The 21,868-nt window shown below is 28.5% G+C and overlaps 4 protein-coding genes across 5 annotated transcripts; 2 read left to right on the top strand and 2 right to left on the bottom strand.

Moving 5' to 3' along the window:
- Window positions 1-5,396: 5,396 nt before the first annotated feature.
- LOC126846335 (nedd8-activating enzyme E1 catalytic subunit) lies at window positions 5,397-11,274 on the bottom strand. Its single transcript, XM_050585655.1, has 3 exons — window positions 10,504-11,274; window positions 7,498-7,675; window positions 5,397-7,435 (listed from the first exon to the last, which is right to left on the bottom strand). Exons 1-3 carry the CDS (start codon window positions 11,110-11,112, stop codon window positions 6,897-6,899), a joined length of 1,326 nt encoding a protein of 441 aa, XP_050441612.1. The 5' UTR covers window positions 11,113-11,274; the 3' UTR covers window positions 5,397-6,896.
- On the top strand, window positions 8,120-9,727 carry LOC126846366 (probable 39S ribosomal protein L23, mitochondrial). The gene is made up of 5 exons (XM_050585711.1): window positions 8,120-8,184; window positions 8,268-8,331; window positions 8,482-8,687; window positions 8,766-8,845; window positions 9,432-9,727. The coding sequence occupies exons 2-5, from the start codon at window positions 8,318-8,320 to the stop codon at window positions 9,594-9,596; spliced, it is 465 nt and encodes a 154-aa protein (XP_050441668.1). The 5' UTR covers window positions 8,120-8,184; window positions 8,268-8,317; the 3' UTR covers window positions 9,597-9,727.
- A 333-nt stretch (window positions 11,275-11,607) lies between the features above and the next one.
- On the top strand, window positions 11,608-12,907 carry LOC126846341 (hydroxyacyl-coenzyme A dehydrogenase, mitochondrial-like). Its single transcript, XM_050585668.1, has one exon. The coding sequence runs from the start codon at window positions 11,864-11,866 to the stop codon at window positions 12,788-12,790; it is 927 nt and encodes a 308-aa protein (XP_050441625.1). The 5' UTR covers window positions 11,608-11,863; the 3' UTR covers window positions 12,791-12,907.
- A 1,654-nt stretch (window positions 12,908-14,561) lies between these two features.
- On the bottom strand, window positions 14,562-21,688 carry LOC126846348 (acidic leucine-rich nuclear phosphoprotein 32 family member A). 2 transcript variants are annotated; one of them, XR_007686877.1, is made up of 8 exons: window positions 21,135-21,688; window positions 19,395-19,538; window positions 19,205-19,324; window positions 19,011-19,126; window positions 18,785-18,855; window positions 17,992-18,222; window positions 16,623-16,720; window positions 14,562-16,128 (listed from the first exon to the last, which is right to left on the bottom strand). XR_007686877.1 is itself a non-coding variant. In XM_050585682.1 (7 exons), the coding sequence occupies exons 1-7, from the start codon at window positions 21,180-21,182 to the stop codon at window positions 16,674-16,676; spliced, it is 777 nt and encodes a 258-aa protein (XP_050441639.1). In that variant the 5' UTR covers window positions 21,183-21,688; the 3' UTR covers window positions 16,499-16,673. The 2 variants fall into 2 exon arrangements, 1 of the variants encoding a protein (XP_050441639.1); XM_050585682.1 differs by lacking the exon at window positions 14,562-16,128 and having other exon boundaries at window positions 16,499-16,720.
- Between the last annotated feature and the right edge of the window lie 180 nt (window positions 21,689-21,868).

The following is a 21,868-nucleotide window of genomic DNA, read 5'->3' as shown; positions in this document are numbered from 1 at the left end:
GTGAATTTCTATAGATAACAAAAATCCTATTTTTTCAAAAAATAATTTGTGTTGTTACTATTTAAGCTACTAATTACTATGTATGGTTTTGTATTTGTAGTACTAGCAATAGTTTTTATTTTTTATTTCATGAATTTATTTAGTTCAACTTGAATTGTAAAGTGCATTCAACCATTTAGTATAGTTTCACTATAGTATGGTACTTTAGAAATATAAGTATATATATATTTTTTTAAGTGCTCATTTAATATGTAGGTACATGTTTTTTCCCATCAGTCTCTTTATCTAATCGTGACTTATATGTAAGTTTGCTATTAAACGTAATTTAATATTATGTATTTACTGATATTATTATACTTCATGACGTGTTACAGAACTCATGTTTAGAGAACCTGTCACCACAGTTAGACCGTAGTATTTCATCACTTGTTTGGTCTATGTATGTCACGAAACACATGTTACTGCCGATTTAGATAACACCGATTTACTTGGTAAAGTAAAAAAGAGGGGGAAATAAATAAATTTAAATAATAGTCCGTGAAATTATGGCAAATAAGATAATGTTAATTTTGCACACAACTATACATAATATAACATTATAAGGGAAATACGGGACGATAACACCTATGGCTTTTGAACACGATTTAACCTTCAGTGAACCAAGACGTGCCACCGATACAGAAAGTATAACTACTTCTTACTATAGTCTATAACAAGAATTATAATGTTGTGACGAAACATAATGTAAAAAGGAACAAAATACATACATAACTGCTGAGAACTAATTTTTTTTATTAGACAGTTTTATTGCGCTTGGTCATTCAATGACTCCAAATGATTTCTCCGTAACGTTATTATTATTTATTATGTAATTTTAAGCAAACAATAATGATTTAACACTCATTTATACAAGTGGTTTATTGTCACACTACATATTATACATCTTAAGATATATGTTCAATATCTAAGTATTATAACAATTTTCTTTTGCAAAACCCCCCACCTCTTTAAATTATTGTAACCACAAGCAAAGCTGTATTATAATAATATATATGTAGTACTAATATAATAGATTTATGGCTAAGCGGAATTAAAACTCGTCATTTAAATTTTATCGATAAATTATTTTATGTGAGTATTTAATTAGTAAATGAATTAAGTATTATTAACAGTCGTCATTTTAAATGTTTTTTTGTTTTTGATGACATAATATCAGTGTTATTTAATTTTTATTTCATAATATCAGATATTGAATTTGCGCATTATTATGTGATGTGATTAACGTTTAACTAGTGCGATACTCTGTATATTACAATATAGGGTATTATATCTTAAGTAATTAATCTGAATATAATAATAGTAATTTAATAAATTAATATCAATCAAAATGTTTAATACATTGATATATATATATATAGCACGAGGAATAATTATTTTCGATTTTATAATACCCAATTGCTTAAAAAAGTAGGAATGTAAAATATTGTAGCCAAATCGGACATCCCGTATAAAGACCATTTAAAATGTATTTTACCCTGTTTCCAAATGCCGCTAATGACGAACAATGGTAAAGAAAAACAATGGTCAAGAAAAAATAAAACAAAATGTATGTCTGTATAATTTAAATACACCATAGCTCTAGTTGGAGTAGTAGATTATATTAAAATAAGCAATAAGATAAGTATTATATATACCTAGTGCTATGATAAAAGGGTTCAGCGAAAATTTCTTCGTTTGCCATTTCTATTCTTCGTACCCCTTACCCGGGGGTGGGGGGGGCTCCCTGACTATTTTCCAGCTCAATGGTTACAGAGCGGTCATAAGAACTATAAGGAGGCTTTTACCTTTTTTGCGTTTATGCCTTATGGAAACTATTACTTGTGATTATTCGTGGTAAATACTATAAAGTATGGTAATATTTATAATTATTATAAATGGTTTTACATGAATATAGTAAGTACCTGAAATTGTTTTTTAAAAATTCGATTAACTTTTATTCCAACACCGACTTTTTCATTGATCCCATTGAATGCGGGTGCAGTGGTTAACTCCCTTTCATATGCGCTGTGCATTTATATTGCAACACTTATAATAGCGTTAGAGCGGCTATCCATAGTCGACCAGGCAGTCATGTAGACTGGATTTTTATTTTTCATTGGCTGCGTAACCAAGGAGGGTGAAAAAAGAAATGGATTTCGTGAAAGAAGCCAAAAAGGCGGTATCGTGTGTGCGGTTAAGAAATAAAGAAAAAACATCAGAGAGAACCCCGTTTTAACAATATTATTTTTGTACTTCTTTTTTCTACTTCTGTTATTATTATTATATTTATAAATATATTTTTATATATTTATTTTTTGTAAAATGTCGGTACCTGTACTAAGGGAATGCCGCGATAGTTATCTGGTTCTCTATCCCACACCGTCGTCATTCTTTACACAACACAAACCCAATTTCAAAAATTTCCAACCGGCAGGTTTAACATGGCAAATAATAATTTTAAAGGGTCAATAATAAATGGACCGCTCGCAGAGTCTGTAAATGATTTTTTCCCTACCACTTCTTCAATGATGTGTATACATTTGTGCGTTATGTTTGACAACATTCACAAATCACATCACCAGGATTCCCCATTACACGTTGTAGATATATATATATATATATATATATATATGTGTTTGTGTGCACGCGGCTTTTCTTGCTCACACAGGTCGTCTTCCTTTTTTATTATTACATTTATCGTTATTACTATGATTTATTATTTTGGAGTCATAATATTGTCTCCGGGTTATATTCGTTTTTATTGTTATTTTTGCAAAATATATAAAAGCGAATTGCGGCTCGACAAAATAGCTCAACAGGTTATACTACATGCTATATTGAAGACATTACTTACCTATTCTGGCCATTGTAGTTTCCCGACGGCCTATATCGTTAACCAAATGATACAACAATAACCTTTTATAGGTATTTAATATTTATACCATATTGTAGAAGAAAAATCATACTACTTAGTATTCAAAAATTAATAGAAATCTAGCGAAAAACAATAATTGTAACACGGTTAGGAAATGCTAACATAGCAAATCAACGCAATTTTCTTATTGAAATAAGGCTGCCGCGCCGTAATAGGTTAATGTCATGTTTAATCTGCCGGTCGACACTTGTAGAGCATTGTGTATTATGTTTGCGTTCGTTTTGAACATAAATATAGTATTTTGTGTGTGTTTTATTTTTATGTGTACATCACATCATTATTCCTTGTGTATTTTTATCTTGTGTCTGTTTCATTTCATTGGTGTTACCTCTGAACAAAACCACAAACAAATAGTGTTGGTGTCTCTCAAAAATTTAAGTGTTCTGTGCTAAACCAAAATCTCTCGAGGTAGTAAGGCTCTAGGCACGGATGGCCAATGGTATTTAGCGTGGTGAAATGTCCTTGTCTTGATATGTAGCGCCGCAGAAACTGGCTGGCTGACGTTGGACGGAGAGCACCCTGAAGTAGTGACCATCCAGAAAAGGACAGCTGAGCTCTTCCTTCTAGCCTAGTTCTTGAACGGGTCAGTTGGGTATTGATGAGGTAACAGTAATAAGTGTTAAAACTGCAAACTTAATGTTAGTGTTGGTGTGCGGTGCATAGATACATAGTAATTTTTTATTACTAATTGATAATTAGGTTTTGCAGTATAAATGATCAAATAAGTAATAACTTATTTATAAGAAGAGTACGTATTATTTATTATGAAAGTGGGATGCAGAAATAGATCGCCTCCACGTGGTACACCCTGGGCATTTCTCGGTGGCTACAGATCTATCGATTTGGCGGCCAAACTGTCGTTTACAAAGATCTCTTAGCCTGGTTACATGCAACTTAACTCAATGCACCCGAATCCCAAAATGGCTCCTTTTAGGGCCACCAGACAAGGAAGCTCCAACTTACCAAATATCTTAATCTGTAAGACTAATAATGTTTAACTACTGTTACTCATATCAACTATATTACATTTTATTTTATTCTATGGTATCTCCATTATCTACATAACATTACTATACATTATTTAAGTAATTTTAGTACACATGGAATACGAATCCGGAATCAAGAACATTAATTAGAATTTGTACAGATTATAATATTTCTGATAGATAAGCATTTATGAGTTAGCAAACTGAAATGAATGTCCCTAGAGCCAACTAAGTATACAATAAATTGTATATTATGTATAAGTAATATATTTATGTGGTCTATAGACCAAGTCGTACAAGTTCGCCGCCACCACCACGGAATTTTGCTATAACAATGCGGTGGCAGTATGAAACTACAAGCGTTTAAGCCCGTTTGACGGTTTTAGCGTACCTATTGGCTATTATACATATACACATTATTTTTTGCAAACTGCTCGGCGACGACCTGTCAGACCCTCCACGTAGTGGTGTTGTTGTGTCCCTTTTTACACTATTCAATAACTAATATCATACATATACATATACAATATTATACGTACACTATCCTGTATACACATAAAAATATAATACCACGAGTCACAAGAGTCATTGTTATTTTTATACACATTGTCAATTGTTGTTATTACAGTAGGACTCGGGCCGAAAGGAAACCGCAGGGCACGAAGACATCCTCTTTCTATGTGTGTGTATATCAACATTTATATAAATATTATACCTATCCTATATATATTATGTACATCCGCGCGAGAGAAACACCACAGCCAGCAGTATTAAATCGCCGGCACCGATTCAAATAAGGCTTTAAATAGCACAAATAAATACTCTACAGTATTGGGTCGATGTTATCGGGCCCGTGTTTATGTAAGCGATTTAATTTCTATTATTTTTTATTTATTGGAAATTGATCGTCCTTCCTTTTTGATCTGGAATTGTTTGGGTTGATTTGACGCATTGTGTGATACGTGCATGACGTTCTGGGAGGGAAATGTCTAATATGCGATTTGATGAATCTTATTTATCGCAAATTCTATAGAAGTTGTTTTTAAAATACAATCGTTCGATTTTTGCTTTCTTTACCGATACGGTTGCCTATTGTGCATCGAGTTAAGAGGGCCTGCAAAATAAACCCCACTCGAGGTAAAATCAAATCGAATAATTTAATAGGTTGAAGTACATATATAGATACTATAATCGTACATGTCCTCTTCATACTAACAGAGTAAAATAACATACAATTTTGCTGAATAGAGGACAACTTTATAAAGTTTAGTATTATAATAATAATAATCTTTATTACGGAAAATTTTCTCCAATTACTATATATATATATATATATAAAATGACAGTTTAAGTACATTTAACATTAATTTGAATTCGAATAAAAAAAAAACAAATACATATTTACATAATATATAAATCCAAGTATATAATTACATATCCAAATAAAATAAAGTTAAAAAGTAAATTCGATAAAATATACATTATTTATAATGCACCTGTTAAGTTACAGTGTTAACTCAAAGAGTGACGTATTAAATAAATCAATATTGTACACACTACACAGAGTTAAGTTTATTTGCAGGAGAGTGCATATTGTAGGTATTAGAAGAAATGAAGGGATAAAATAGTGATTTATTTCTAGAATTTAAAGAATTAATTTTGAAAATTAAACGTTCAGCAAGTTTAGGACAATCAATTTGGTTAATAAGTTATTTATATAAACATTTTTAGTTAAGCAATCGAAATCTTTTATTTAATTACATAATCATAAAAGAATTTCTTGCATCGTCATATCCCGAATGAGGACATCTTTGAAGAGGTATAAGCCTCATTATCAAGATATGACATAGTTGCAGGTAGGTATGATGATGATTTTTATAAAACTTCCAAAAAGATTTGGGATTGACATTAACAGGGCACAGAACGTTATTAATGTAAGTTTTATAGTCACGATATCTCATATATTTACATTTATTACGAAGAAAAAAAAATTTCAGATAAGATGCAGTAGTAGGTATTTAATGTTTTAAAAATATAATGAGCATTTTTCTTTTGCCTGATTAATAATTTTAATTCATAACTACACCATAAAGGGTAATTTAATTTATGTCTACAACTTATAGGGACAAATTATGTATTATAATATATTAATATCAGTATTGAATCAATGGTTTTATAAGAGAGGCGTGACCGACAAGGGACTAATCAGTATTCAGTAACCACTAAAAGAGGTATAGATTTTCTAAAGCAAAACTAAATATTGTGGACTACTTTAAACGGATAGAATTGCAACAACGTAGTACCTAGTAGTCCATACGCGCACATTCTTCTGTGGCTCTCCGAAGACCCTAAAGAGCCTTTTATCTGTGAACACTAAACCTCCCTTACTTACTCATTTACGTATACTTGTCCTACTGTGCTTGATTTCAAAATTTGCAGTCAATTTAATTTAACTTAGTAACTCAAGTTATTAAAAATAACTTTTCCTATAATTCTCAGTAATATTAAAAAATGTATGTTATAGCATTACAGCTGTAGTTATACCATTGTTCAATAGGACTAGATGATAGAGGAAACTCGACTATTGGGCGAACTATTCGGTATTGGAAATTTCAAAAATTATAAGTGTCCACTTATTGCAATTAGCAATTCAAAAATGTTCATAGAAACCTTTTAATAATAAATTACACAAAAATGTCAAATAATAATATTGTAATAATTATAAAAATAATGATAGTTAAAAAGAAATTATTTTCTACTTGATAAATACAAGTTGTTTTTAAAAGAAACCATAGAACAGTTAAATATTATTTTAGCGTTTATTTAATTTAAATTTTGTTATATTATTTGGTTAGTATAATATTAGGTATAAGATTGAAAATATTTAAATGATGCAACAATAAATAATTTAAATAATTTACTTATATTAGATCTTGTTATTCCATAGAGACACAATTGTTTTTAATTCTAAGAATTATTTCAAAAGCTTTAGGGTTTGTGATATCGGCTACTAATAATTTACAACCATCTGATATTCCTAACTGCTCTAATGTCATCCTTAAATTTGGTCGCGTTTTCAATTCTATACTAGGTACATTTGGCATGTACAATGTTTTTCTTTTACTATCAATCTCTATTGTCAACGCAGGATCTTTCATTTGATATTGGGGATGCTCTCGAAGCATCTCAATAACTCTTTCAAGCCGTATGTTGGTATCATCTATATCGAGATATCTAGAAGCAGCTGGCCAGCATGTTATACAATCCGATTTACGTTCAGCTTCATAAGTATACGTATAAATACCATCAGCGTCATTAAATACTGCATAGTTATTTAACAGAGAGCAGCAACTAGTAGCTACTTTAAAGGATTCAGTTGCACAAGCTGCAGCTATCACAGCATTTGTTGATGCAACTGCAGGTATAATATTTTTAATCACTCCTTGAACTAAGCGATAATTTACTCCAAATATACCTAAAGAAAATAATTTAATTTTTAATAATATTTACAGATTTCATTTTTGTGTGTATACTAACCAAATTGATCAGCTCTTTCAAGTGATTTTTCATAGATCCAACTAATATGTGTAGGGTCATCTGTATCGATGTTACTATCAAACGGATTTTCTTTAGGCCATTGTATTAATTTAACATACTCAATACAGTGTTCAGGTAACCGTGGTGTACTTGCTATAGTGCATAAAGGGTATGTAACCTATAAGAAAATTCATTATTAATAAATTACATTGCTATCTATGAATATAATTCTGTAAGACATTTTAGTTAATTCTTATAATATAAAGTAAAAAACTGCTGAAGACAAGTAATTACTGAGACATTTTTTCAACTATACACATATTGTTAGTTGAAAGTCAATTAAGAACAATTTTACTTTTTTAATGATATTTAAATTTTATGATTAAGTGAACTAAATTATACTTAGAATAAAGAACCATATTGTGAAAAAAAAATTATGTTATGTTTGAAATTTAAATCCGATCAATTCATTTAAGTTATTTAGTATTTATTATTTTAATTTTTAAAAAATTCCCGCTTTTCCTTATAATAAAAAAAAATATAACAAATCCAAGGACGTTGTAGCAGAAAAAAGTTAAACGTAATATGATAAGATGTTCATGCTTATCACGCTTGACGCTTTGGTGATAAGAGAACGGAGAAGTGAGAATCAAGAAATCAGACTTCAGAAGTTCTTATTTATTACCGGTATAATTTATGAACATAATCTAAAAATTGTATTTATTTATGGTTAAAAGTTTTTTTTTAACAATTTTAATGAACAATTTCAGTTAAAAAATTAGTTTCATATAAATTAAAAAAAACACGTTTTCATACCATTATGTCAAGTAGATGGTAAGTTGGATGTTAAAATTATACAACTTACTGGCCTAACATCGTGTAAAATACAAATTGTTTTTAATGAATAATCGTATAAAATACATGAATATTATTCAATACGTTTTATATATATTCAATATTGTTCATAAAAGACGACTTTTTTAGGTACCCAATATATCAGCGAGGGAACCCTCAATTGCGAGTGTTTTTACCAAATTTTTGGATGAAGTTATTACGACCAGAAGAGAAACAACCGAAAAATGTAGTACAATTTGCAGTGCCTACTGGAATGAGCAATTATGATATTAAAAACTATTTAGAAAAAATATATAAAGTTACAGTTATTAATGTAGAATCGGATATTGAAAATGGTAATACTAACTATTTATCATGGCGAACATATAAAAATAGTATAACTAATTTATTAATTCAGTATATTATATTTATAGGTCTATTGAGAAGGGCCATTAGAAACAAATATGGACAAGTTGTTAAAGATGATGATTTTAGACGCGCGTATGTTACATTGGTAAGAATATTATTACTGTCATAATTTCTAATATAAATTCAACATAATAATAAATATTCAACATAAATAATATAATTTCAACAAATCAATACATTTTTTAATTTTAATTATGACAATTAATTTTTTTGTAATGTCATTTTTATGTAAGAACGGTTATTGTGGTATTATATCGTAAATTAATACTTTGTTTACATGATATAATTAAAATATGGTTTATCTATACTCATCATATCAGTTAACAGTAATAATTTTTCTACTATAATAAAAGAGTACTACAACTATTACATTTTATTAACTAGAAAAGTGGACCAGGTTTTTCAAAAGAGAGTAAAATGGTAAACAGCATTACAGGTAAACCCTAACATAACCTAATTTATCGACCGAAAAATACTTATTTTAGATATTCCAAAACAGCAGTATGCAAGAACTGAAAGAATTTTTTATGAAGTTTTTACTTATTTTTAAGTGTACCTATTGTCAGTTGTTCCTTGTCATAAGTTTATAAATCATGTAACTTTTATTTTTATAAAAAAATTATATTTAGATTAATAAAAAATATTTTAAAATTAAGTATTGTATATTTCAGCCTCGTGATCAAGAATTTGAATTTCCTGAAGTATGTACTAGTGAGGAAAATAAAAAACGACGTGATGATGATGAAAAGTCAACAAAAATGTCTCGAGAAATGTACAAAGGTTTCCTGGATAAAAACAAGGACAGACCTGGTTTTCCTGGGTGGTTTTCATTTTAGATTTATTTTAATCATTTAGGTACATGTAAATAAATTTGTAGTAGTTTTGTAATATCTGAAATAATTATAGTTATTATATATTAAACTCTTGAATATTGTTTATTAAATACACACATTTTTTTTTAAAAATATATCTATGTGTTATTAATAGAAGTACCTACCAGCAGTTCTATTTGTATTTTACATATACATGAAAAATAATTACTATTAGGTTATTAAAATAAGTTTCCTATTTTTGAACATAATGATCGTTATATAAATTAAAAATTCTCTTTAACCCTTTCAGTTCCGAATGCCTGAATGTTTAATCTCCTAGTGCTTACAAATTTAAATGTGTAATGTCAGCTTGATATTATTTTTGCTAATTACTAGTTAAAAAATAGAACACAATAGGCGAAAAAAAAAAATTTCCCATGGCAAGTCACAAGATAGGAAGCGGTGTAAACACTGCAGTGCAACTGCCAATGGGATTTTCAAAAAAGCGACTGCTCTGAGGTAAAAGGTCTAGTGATGTTTCAAATAGAACCTTATTCTATTGTCATATATTCAGATTTGTAAGTAAGAAGAGTGGAGCCTCTAATCTAAGGGAATCAGATAAAGTAAAGCCAATAAAAAAAAAAGTTCTTTAGCTAACAACATTTCAGAAGGTTGGGATGTCACTACTCTCAAATCCTCGTGGCATGCAGAACATATAAACTTAAATTAAATGCTATAAAGTAGTACTAATTAATTTACATTATTTTCAATAACGCCCCCTAATGTTGCCGTTTTTGTTTAAAAAGTTACTTGACTAGTAACCTGAAAAGTGTAACATGAATAGATTAATAAACAAAAACATGAATATTGGTCAAGAAAAAATCAACGATCTATTAAAGCTTCAATATGTATGAGTAATAAATTTTAGTACCTGTGGTGGAAATAAATCCAAAGTGCAATCAATACAAGGTGTTATTCCTGGTAATATAACACGCACATTTCCTTTAAAACCTTCAGTGCCTCCATCAATCAATGGTATGACAGTAGTGTTATCAAGCTGTTGTTGCTCATCATACACCAATATGGATACTAACATACCATTTATCCATCTGCGTGCAACAACGGAATCTAGCCCACATACCACTAAATGAAACTGTTTATAAAAATCTTCATCCTTGTCTTGTATTTTGCAATGATGAGGTGTAACACAACATGTAGGCACTCTTTCATTGATAAATTTTGCTGCCACTTCGGCTTTAGAACTATTAACATCTTTCTTTCGAAACAAAAATTGTCTGTTAAGATTTGACAAGTCTATTGTATCCATATCAATGACATGAATGTCACCAAAACCCATCATTGCAAGATCTTTCAGAAGTTCGCAACCCAAACCACCAGCACCAATGACTAGTAATTTACATGAATTTTGTAGAAATTCTAATATTCCTGTACCAGGTTCAAAGTCAGGATGACAAAACGGGCTAGAACGCTCCAAGATTTTTTTCAGATGACTCCATCGTCGATGCTCATAATCAGTCATGGTAAATTAAATTAGCCTTTTACTATAAAGTACAAACTACAAAAACTAATCAAGCTTAAAGTTTACAGTTTATGGCTAAAAACTTAGTTACTAATTAGAATTAATACAATATTTTATTTTTAAAAGCCGGCAGGAACCGCAGGATCGAAAAAAGATGTCTGATAAGACAAGTTATTTTTTAAATTTAACATGATACCGTGGTTTAAAATTATAAAAGCGATAAGAAATTCCAAAACATCATGATTGCCTATCAACTGTAATCAATCCATCTTGATTTTGAGTTTTCACATTTTCTTATATTTAAGTACGATGATTTAAAAAAATCTTTATAAAATAAATCGGAAATTGGTTATCATATAAATTATATTTTATGAACAATCTATCCAAAATTATTAATTATTTTTAAGTCAATAGGTTCAAATATTGTTATATACCTATAACCTCAAAAAAAAGAGATTTATCAAAAGAAAACACTATTTTAAACTTACTACCTGTAACCTGTTCAAGAATTAGAATTTTTTTTTTTATAGACATTGATGGGTCAAGATCTAGAAAAACCTTGTTATTTATTTATATTTATTATATCATATCATTGCCCAATGCTATACGCCTGAATCCCTCTAGAATTCATTCGTTAGCTGGCTATTGGCTTGTGATGTGCCATAATTAACTTACACATTTTCACTTTTCACTTCCGTGTTCCATTTAATACAACCTAGTTTTATAATAATTTTATATTGAAAAAAACATAATGTTGGGTTTAAATTTGATTTGTCGTAATTTCTCAACATCAATTGCTCGTGCTGCCATCAAGAATGTTGTTGTTGTTGGAGGTGGATTAATGGGTTCTGGAATTGCGCAGGTAGCGGCTCAAACTGGACATAATGTAACTATTGTGGAAATCAATAAAGACATTCTAGACAAAACTGAAAAGAGTATTCAAACTAGTATACAAAGAGTTGCTAAAAAGGTCTACAAGGAAAAACCTCAAGATGGCGAAAAGTTTGTAAGTGAAACTTTATCACGCATTAGTTCTTCGACAAATTTACCTGATGTTGTACAAGATTGTGATTTAGTTTTAGAAGCAATAGTTGAAAATTTGTCTATTAAGCACAAATTGTTTCAGTCAATAGATAGTGTTGCACCAGCAAAGACTATATTTGCTTCTAACACATCATCATTGTCTATTGGTGAGATTGCATCAGTCACAAACAGAAAAGATAGATTTGCAGGTTTACATTTTTTCAATCCAGTCCCAGTAATGAAATTGTTAGAAGTTGTTAGAATCCCTGAAACATCCGATGAAACATATGAATCATTAATGGCATGGGCCAAAGCCATTGGTAAAACAGCTATTACATGCAAGGACACACCTGGATTCGTTGTTAACAGATTACTAGTTCCTTTGTTAGCAGAAGCTGTTAGATTGATGGAAAGAGGAGATGCTTCTCCGAGAGATATTGATATAGCCATGAAATTGGGGGCTGGACATCCAATGGGACCTATCGAGTTGGCAGATTACGTAGGCCTTGATACCACTAATTTTATATTGAAAGGATGGAACGAAAAATACCCTGAAAATCCATTATTTAAACCTTGTTCATCATTAGAAAAGTTAGTAAGTGAGAAAAAATTTGGGGTCAAGAGCGGCGAAGGGTTTTATAATTACAAAAAATAAAAAGTTAAGAAATTATTTTTACTATTATTGCTTAATTTATGTTTAATTGGTTATTTAAATTATATATTTTGTTATAAGTAGAATGGTGTATGTATAATATAAAAGTGATTCAATGAATACTTGTTTTTTTTTTAATAAATTAAATATATATTTATAATAATAAGTGAACTCTATTTTAAGTTGAGCATATTTTTATCTCTTACTTTAATAAGATGATGATGTTCTTTTAACTAAATCCTCTTCCTCATACTTAATATGTGTTCAGACTTTCTTTTGAAACACACATCATTGTATTCAGCAGTATCGGCGGCGCCAAAGTTTTGAAGTATTACTAAGGCAAATTAGCAAAATTAATGACCTTAAAATGTTAGTTCAAAATAATTGTTGATATTTGTAATTAACTTATTGACTAGAAATCAACTAAAGATTGTTTTATTTTTATAATTTGTGAAACATCCAAATCATATCGACTAGTTTCTTATTTATAAAATGCAAATAAGTTAAAAAAATATAAACATCCAGTAATTGTTGATTGGTGTATAGAAACTAATAAAACACAATTTAATCTAAGAAAAAATTACTGAAATTAAAATTATATTTGAATGGCAATTTTAAACTTTACTGTTGGTCAAGTTGTATTAGTAAGCAGTTAGTGATATTAACTATTATCATATAGTATTTTAATTTTTTTAGCAGATACGGGGGAAAGACCGTTGAAGTACCCCTCTATAGCGCCGTAATACTTGCACAAAAAAAAAAGGTAATAATAATTATTATAATGTTATAAATAAGTAAGTACATTTTATAATTTGAGCATTATGTTTTCAGTGGTGTAAATTAAAAAAAATTGTGTATAACTTATCTTCAATTCTAGACTTTTTAACATAAAACTTCAAAGAACTTAAAGGGAAACGGAAAGTGTCAATTTTTTTTACAAATACAGATTAAAACGCGAAGCACTTTCTGAAGTGTCTACTGAATCGATTTCAAAACAATTTCTTTTGTTGTATAGTTTAACATCTTTTCGATGTGGGCTAAAAGACCGATTTTTTATTTTTGTTTTTAAGAAATTATTATAATCATTTAGATTTTTATTTTTTTATTGTTTTTCTAATAAGTCAAACTAATTTTCTTATTGCTAAATCAGAAATTGGCCTTTTAGCCCCCATAGAAAAAATTGTGAGCTACACATATAAGAATAATAAAAATTGAAATCTGTCCAATAGATACGCCAGAAAATTACTTCTACGAATGTCGTTTTTTATCAAACTTTCATCATAACTCAAAGAAAAATAACTTTAAAAGTATTTAACCAAAAAAACTTATTAATTTTTTCACCTTAAAATCCGTGAAATGGCTACTAGATCAATTTTTGTAAAATATTGCCTATCCCTTTTAATAAATAATATTTATATGGTTTAAACGTATACCAATGACCCTTTCTTGTTTCTATACTTTTAAACTACATTGAACATTAGTTGTATATTATATATTCCAATTTGTTAACTACATATGAGAAACAATCGATAAAACAATAGTGTTTTGGGTATTATGTTAGGAAAAAATGAACAAATAAAATCAAAATTTAATTATTAATATATTTATTTTGGTTTTTCTTAGTTCTTATAATAATTTGTCTTTTTACAAATATGTCAAAAACTAAACAACTAATTCATAAAACTGTGAAACAAGCATTATATCAGATTTATTATACTTTAAAAACATTAAAGCAAAATTAAAATGAAGTAACATAATATAACCACTTAACAATGATATAAATAAATGTTTACATAAAAAAATGGTGTACAAATAGAAGCATTATTAACACTGTGAAGAAATATAATATATTAAAAGTAATATTACAATAAACATAATATTTATTCTAAAATATATTTTTTAAATGTTTAATCTAAAATTAAACTAAATCATTTACAACAAAAACAATAAAACTCCTCAGAAAAAGTATAATATAAAATTAAGGAATATTAATAGTAAATCAAAATATTTTAAATAACAGAAGGCTTGTGTCATTTACATTTACCCAGAATGATTTGCAGATAGAAAGATTGTTGACTTTAGACAACTTAATTTATAAAATTGACATTAGTTGGGTAATAATTTGCCAATAACAATAATTAATTTTTCAAATGAAAATATAAATTTATGTTCTAAAAATTTGAAATATTTGGTTTTTATAAATTTAAAATATAACTAAAAATTACTTAATATTCATTTGTATAAAAAAATATAGTTTATAGCTTACATGTAGAAATACACTTGCACGTAACGTATAACAATATACCATCTTCAAATCATTAAAAGATATTGTACATAGTAATACAAAAACCTATTTAGTGTTGTAATATAGTGACAGTTCCATTTAAACAATAGATTGCTTAAATGACTTGTGTGATTCTAGGGGCTCAGATTTAATTTTCATAATACATTCAAAGGATACATTATCAAAATATAAATTTTATTTTTGAGCTTTTTAATGTTATTTAATGTATATATTGTTTTTTTTTTCAAGAAATTTATATATTTTGATAGGGTCATTGAGAATATGCTTGTCATTAAAAAATTATGGACATAAAAATTATAATTTAACTCAAAACACAAAAATTACAATAAAAGTATAAGCTTTGAAAATACTTACAATTTTAATTATTCTTCATACAAGAAAATATTTTAATGTTAAAATGGAGGCTTAAGAAAAGAGAGCAAAAAATTAGTACATATCGGTTGATTTCCTAAACGGCAAATAATATTAAATATTCACTGTTATCCCAAATTTTGTTACAGATCAAACTTGGTAAAAAAATTAATAAATAAAACTTTCAAACAATTTTTAAACGAGTACATTTTAAGTGGTTATTATTCAAATGAATATAAGGTTTTTTGTGATGTACTCATTACTTATTTATTAAGTTATAAAATATAAAATACATGAAGTTTCACCTACATAACTACAAATATGATATAATTAAGGTAAGATAAAAATTTGAAACGTTTAATTTTAGTAAAATACTTGATCATGAATTTAAAGTAAACACCAAATTATGTATACATTATAATTATCTGGAGTACAAATTACAATAAATTTTGCAAACATCCATATTATTATTGACCAACACAAAATAACACAATTTATACTCATCATTAGGAGATTCTAGAATATTTAAAATCATTATTAAGGCTACTTAAAAACATATCATCCCAAAGTTATACCACTTTCCAGACATACTGTACATATTACATTTTTAATACTCAATTATTTTTTTCTTTTACCCTGTACAACTACTATGTTATTACTGTTGAAGCTTATTTTAAAGTTCATACTGACAAAAAAAAAAAAAAAAAAACAAAATCAGTCACAATATAAAGTTAAAAAAACAAAAATTAAAACTAAATTAGTTAATAATAGTTAACTTAAAAACAAAAATCAATTGTATTACAAAAGGTCTTCTTTGTATTTTGTTTTAAAAATATTTTAATATTACAATATTTTAAAACACCATTATATCTTTTCATTAAGACTTAACTATTTCATTTTTTTGTTGGATCAAACTTAAAAGACAAAATTTATAAAAGAAGTTAAAATATTGAACAGTGAATACATATTTATTATGTATATATAATATGTAAATGAATAAATAAATAAAACTCACTCGATGATATTTGTTTTTTAAGTCAAGTATCTAAGGACAATATTTTTATAAAAATATAATGGCATAACATTAATTCATTAAAAATAAATTATTAGAGTGATAAAACATGAAAATATGTTTGCTAGAACAACATTTCAAAAATATATTCTTAATTTTATACTTACAATTTGTTCCACTTAACATAATAGTAATTATAAAAATGTTCCCTCAATTATTTAATCTGAATCAAGTTTTCTTTTTTTCCCTCTTGTGTCTTGCGATTCTAAAAAATAAAATTGTAAAAATAATAACTAATCTAAAAAAAGAAACTCTAAAATAGCTTCTGAATACTTTGATTATATTTATGTAATAAAAACTATTTGTGTAATATTTATGTAAAAGTAAATTTTCAAATGAACAATGTGTGTGTCTATGAACAAATACAGGACTTTATGTAATTGATTGAGACCTCTAATTTTTACTGATATTTATGAGTTTTTCAGTTAAAATGTACAGATTTATACCTAAAAGCAATTATGTTAATTTTAGAAATAGAATTCCTGTAAAAACTAGTGGGGTAACATTTCTAATACACAAATTTATACCAATGTTATTAAGTTTATTTTCAACCAATTAAAAGTGTTTTAAGTAAATTATGTACAGATCGTAATCATGTAAGAAAACAGTTTACTAAGTTAACTTAATTGCTCTATTTATAGATACTATATTTCTGTTAGTGTTTAATTTTAACATTGCATTAGTCGTAATGAAATATTATTATCAGTATTACTATACAAATTGTGTTTCTTATTTTATCTCGATCAATAGCAGACCTCAAATTACAACAAGTTATTGGCCCAGGTACACTAGCTATAGATAGAACAAGGATTAAACACAGAAAACGGTATATGATTAATGATCATCTCGGAATTTAGGATAAGGTATATTGTACAACTTGTAATATTTTTCTGGAACACTATCGAACATGGACGATTCAGCAATGATTATAAAATGGGTTGGTGCAAAAAAAATGGCAGAAATTCCATATGAAGTTAATATTAAATTCTTATGAAATATTAAATATAGTACAGAAGATTGGGTAGAAGTCCAATTCAAGTATCACAAAGAACTTGAGAGAAATTGATGAAGCAGCAAAACTAGAGTACAAGCTATGAAGAGTTCATGATTATGTCAGATGGCAAGTGTCAAAACTTAACTGTGACTAGTTGAAAATGGTCTTTATGATATTTAATTAATAGCAAAACTACAAAAGAAATGTGATATTTATGAAAGATTTAAGACGTTACTTGGTTTATTGTTTTTAAATCTACTGTAAAATTAAAGTGCTAATTTAATAATCTACATTAAATTATTAACAGTTCTTAAATTTTTGTAAACTCAATGTTTTTTTTATATCACCATTTAATAAAACAAAATACACAGGTTTAATCTTAGCCTCAACCACTTGCTGATAAATGTTTGTTTGAGCCTATACAAAGTGACTAAAAGTTAGTACATATTGTTATTAAATCGGAAACTGAACTTAAATATTACCATTTTCAGGGCTATCGTCTGCCTCATCATCACCGTTGTCACTATCATCAGTATTATCAGTATCTAATCCTTCTTCTTCTTCATCTTCTTCGTCTAATACATAATCATTGCCTTCGCTCTCTTCATCAATATTGTCTTTAAGCATTTCTTCCAAGCCCACACCTCCAGTTTCTTGTTCACCATTTTCAGATTCATATTCACTCTCTTCTTCATCACCTTCTTCTTCTTCAGCTGAAATAAAAACAATTTAATACTATAGATATGTGTACTATAATTATTATGACAAAAAAATAATCTGTATTGCTAATTAAAAAAAAATAATTTATACAGGATAATAGACTGCTAGTATTGGACATTGATTTAGGGAAATAACTTTGAATGAAATAGCTTTTAATCTTATGAAATTGCTAGCTTCATTGTAATACAAAAAGTTGTATTTTATTTGTAACGCACCATTGGTAAGGTATCAGTATAGGTTATTATTTAACCAAACATTAAATAAATCATAATTGTAAAGTTCATGTTTAATCACTGTTAAACAAACAAATGGAATGTTGCTGCATTAACAGCATTCTTACAATGGGGTTTAATCCTGGGTACAATACAATGGAAAAATTTTGATTTTAAGTAATACTTGGTATTAGTATCTTATAAAGACCAACAATAATTTAAGTTTATTAGTATTATTATTCATTTAATACAATACTTCTTTGAAATACTATTATAATAAATGGTTATACCATGTGGAAACTGAAATAAATAATTTATACACAAAGAACAGTTTAGTATTTACCTTCAGATTCTGAATCAGCAGATTCATCACTATCCGAGCCAGGTTCACTTACTCCATTAGCAACTTTTTCCCTAAAATAAAATAGTAATACAGTTTTTTGAATAAAATAAAAAAAATACTAAAAAACATAAATTATAATAAAAAAGTATAAGTTAGTAAAAAATATGTATATTTCAATTTAACATTCAAAAAGTAATAACATATATAAACAAATATAAAAGCTTACCCATCAAGGTACTTAAGTACTCCAGTCAATTTTTCTTTTACAAATTCTTTGTATCCTTGAACCTTTGCCACTTCATTATTAGATAAATCCAAAAACTTAAGCTGCTTTAATACTCCCTGAAATAATATCTTATTAAAATTTATGTAAAGTAAAGTGTTTTGTTTTAATATAAGAATTACAATGATAATACTTACAAGTGGTTCAATAGATTCAAAATCTTTTATTTTATTTTGACTGAGATTTAATGATTTAAGTTTTTCACAACCGCTTAGATTTTGTAAGCTGTTAGAAATTCGATTTTCACTGAGATCCAGCTGATAACAAATGAATAAATATACATAAAATTTCATAAAAATACTTATATTTTGTGTTTTTCACACTTACATATTGAAGTTTTGGTAATTTTGGAAAACCTTTCAAGCTTGTCAATCCAACACTAATTAAGCTGAGACTCTTCAGGTTAACATACTCATTTGTGAGACCAACTATTGTGGTACTCCGGCAATCATCTAAGATAAGTTGTTCTACCTAAAAAAATTATAACAATATTTAGTGAAATTGTTTTAAACTTAAGTATGTACACACATTTTGAAAGCTATTTATTTAGTTAAAACAATAAGATATGATTTTCCTTGTGAGGCCAATAAAATTGATTACTTTTTATAAGAAGTGTTAATATTAAACCATTTCTAAAATTGAATGATATTTAGTGGTATCAGTTAGCTATCTGTGTGTACCTGAAGTATGATAAAATTAAGTTTTGGTATTTTACTATCTCAAAAAACTCTAAAGCAAGCACAGAATGAATAGAACAGATATAAGTTATAATTTATACATAATATGGGTTATTACTTATTTAAAATAAATAAAACTTTCATTGTAAAAACAACTTTCCTTTTTTTTTTTGCATCTGTGCAAAAAAAAATGTATACAATATTGTAAAGAGACACATAAAAATCAAACTTCATTACATTTGTTTTGAATGTCAAAATCATCATTATGTTTTTTTAAAATAGTTTCGCTACTTCATTTTAATATCAAAATGTACATAGACAACAGAATCTTTTCGGTTAAAAGCAAAAGATCTATGAAAAATATTATGATGACACTGTATCAACCAATAACTGTCATGTTTCATTTTAAACATTGAGGGCCTCACTTAAAAACTTAGAAATAAAATTCCACTAATAACATTAATTTAGTTGGTGACAAAACAGTGGTCTATAACTATTGGCAAACGGAGATGAATTACAATTTTTTTTGGTACTTAAAATGTTAATAAACCTTAAGTTATTGGTAGTATGAATACTTCAGTTAATTAATGTCAGTCAGTCGAGATTCGAGAACTAGGTAAAAGACATATTTACAACCCTCATACATGATATGTATGTACAAACACATTAATGTTTATTACACAGAAAAACAGATTATAACAATCAAATAACAATTGAAAAGGGCTGCCGTGTATGAGTATTTATTACTAGACGACCAAGTTCGATAAAAAGTGCGACGAAATTTTTAAAATTAAAACATGGCCGCTGAACTGAATTGCCTCCTTCCCCCCTCGCCATTCGTACCACTGAAATGTGCACGCACACACCTGTCTGTCCAATCGTTGTCGCTGTTGTATCGATAGCTCAATTAAAACCGTCGCAGTGGCGGCAATGCAGTACTTGTATACAATATAATACAATACACCGATAAATGTAAATACTACAGTTCATTTCAAAGTATATACTATAATAATATTATTATTATTATCAGATATTGTAGATTTCTCGTGAGATCGATTCGTGACCACGATAAGACACTAGGCAAACCAAACACACCATTACCAAAACAAAATAGATAATAGTCAATAGGATGTTGCTAAACGATATTATCGTTCTGGATGTATAGACTATAATGTAACAAATTACCGGAAAAATGTAATCATAGGAAAATTTCGGCCGCGAGTTGGCGAATGGTTCGAGATCAGCACGCTGAACGCATGCCGGAATAGCGGTCACCTGAGCGTGCGCGCGAGCCGGCCGACTTAAGCTTTCAAATGGCCACACGTTGGAAAAACGACTTGATGCAAAATTAATGAAAACCCTAAGTGTACCGCGTACACACACAAATTACCTCATCGGGAGCTCGGCCCCGTTTCTCCAGCTCAATTCTCTTTTCCATGTCGATTTCTTGGTCCGTCGTGGTGGCGGATATTCAACACGCGCGAGAAATAGTCACACACGCGTATTTCTTGAGTAAAAATGTATGCAAACAAACAATTGATGTCGCCAAACGGTTTGAAAAAAATAAAGACGAACTAAATAAAAATCCCGTGTTTGTATAGACCGCAGAGCGAAAATAAAAACGTCCGGCACACGGTTGTAAAACGTAAACGAAAGGATTAATGTTTCACCGGAGCAACACAAAACGTACTAAATAATTAAAATACCTTTCGTAATGAATATCGGTAACGTAAATGGTATACAAAGACGGGGAAACGCTGAATCTAAAAGCCTACACCGACGCCGCATACACGAAAATCGAAATAGCTACTATACTATCGCACCACAACGTTCACTCGACATACACACACATTCAAATTATACACAACACAGACGCACACATTAACAAAATTTACGTACGACGCGCTCGCTAACGAGGAAAGCCGAAAGACTATACATACAATACACTGTAATCTGTATAGTGTATAGACTATAATGTGTATTTGTGCATAACGCAGGCGCACAGTGTGTGCGATTGCCCGTTGCCGGAAACCGCGGCAACGATATGCGGGGTAGGCCGGTTGTGGTCACACTCGTAGATATTCCGGACTTACCATCTGGTACTGATACTGTAATCTATTTGTA

This window comes from Adelges cooleyi, unplaced genomic scaffold (genome assembly GCF_023614345.1).
Source record: "Adelges cooleyi isolate 19-005CV unplaced genomic scaffold, UGA_ACOO_1.1 ACOO_flye_CR_arks_rails_tigmint_CR_PRNA_108, whole genome shotgun sequence".
Classification (NCBI taxonomy): domain Eukaryota; kingdom Metazoa; phylum Arthropoda; class Insecta; order Hemiptera; family Adelgidae; genus Adelges; species Adelges cooleyi.
Note: the sequence above shows the minus strand (reverse complement) of the source record. Positions and strands in the feature narration are given on the sequence as shown.

What these genes read in the sequence shown, in the direction of transcription:
- LOC126846366 (XM_050585711.1), top strand. An exon ending in AGAATCGGATATTGAAAATG is followed by an intron (nt 8,688 to 8,765) that starts GTAATACTAACT and finishes TTATATTTATAG; the next exon opens with GTCTATTGAGAAGGGCCATT. An exon ending in GACGCGCGTATGTTACATTG is followed by an intron (nt 8,846 to 9,431) that starts GTAAGAATATTA and finishes TGTATATTTCAG; the next exon opens with CCTCGTGATCAAGAATTTGA.
- LOC126846335 (XM_050585655.1), bottom strand. Translation starts at nt 11,112, where the DNA reads ATGACTGATTATGAGCATCGACGATGGAGTCATCTGAAAAAAATCTTG. An exon ending in TGGATTTATTTCCACCACAG is followed by an intron (nt 7,676 to 10,503) that starts GTACTAAAATTT and finishes ATTTTCTTATAG; the next exon opens with GTTACATACCCTTTATGCAC. An exon ending in TGAAAGAGCTGATCAATTTG is followed by an intron (nt 7,436 to 7,497) that starts GTTAGTATACAC and finishes TATTTTCTTTAG; the next exon opens with GTATATTTGGAGTAAATTAT.
- LOC126846341 (XM_050585668.1), top strand. Translation starts at nt 11,864, where the DNA reads ATGTTGGGTTTAAATTTGATTTGTCGTAATTTCTCAACATCAATTGCT.
- LOC126846348 (XM_050585682.1), bottom strand. Translation starts at nt 21,182, where the DNA reads ATGGAAAAGAGAATTGAGCTGGAGAAACGGGGCCGAGCTCCCGATGAG. An exon ending in AATTACCAAAACTTCAATAT is followed by an intron (nt 19,325 to 19,394) that starts GTAAGTGTGAAA and finishes ATTTGTTATCAG; the next exon opens with CTGGATCTCAGTGAAAATCG. An exon ending in AGACGATAGCCCTGAAAATG is followed by an intron (nt 16,721 to 17,991) that starts GTAATATTTAAG and finishes TTTATTTTTTAG; the next exon opens with AATCGCAAGACACAAGAGGG.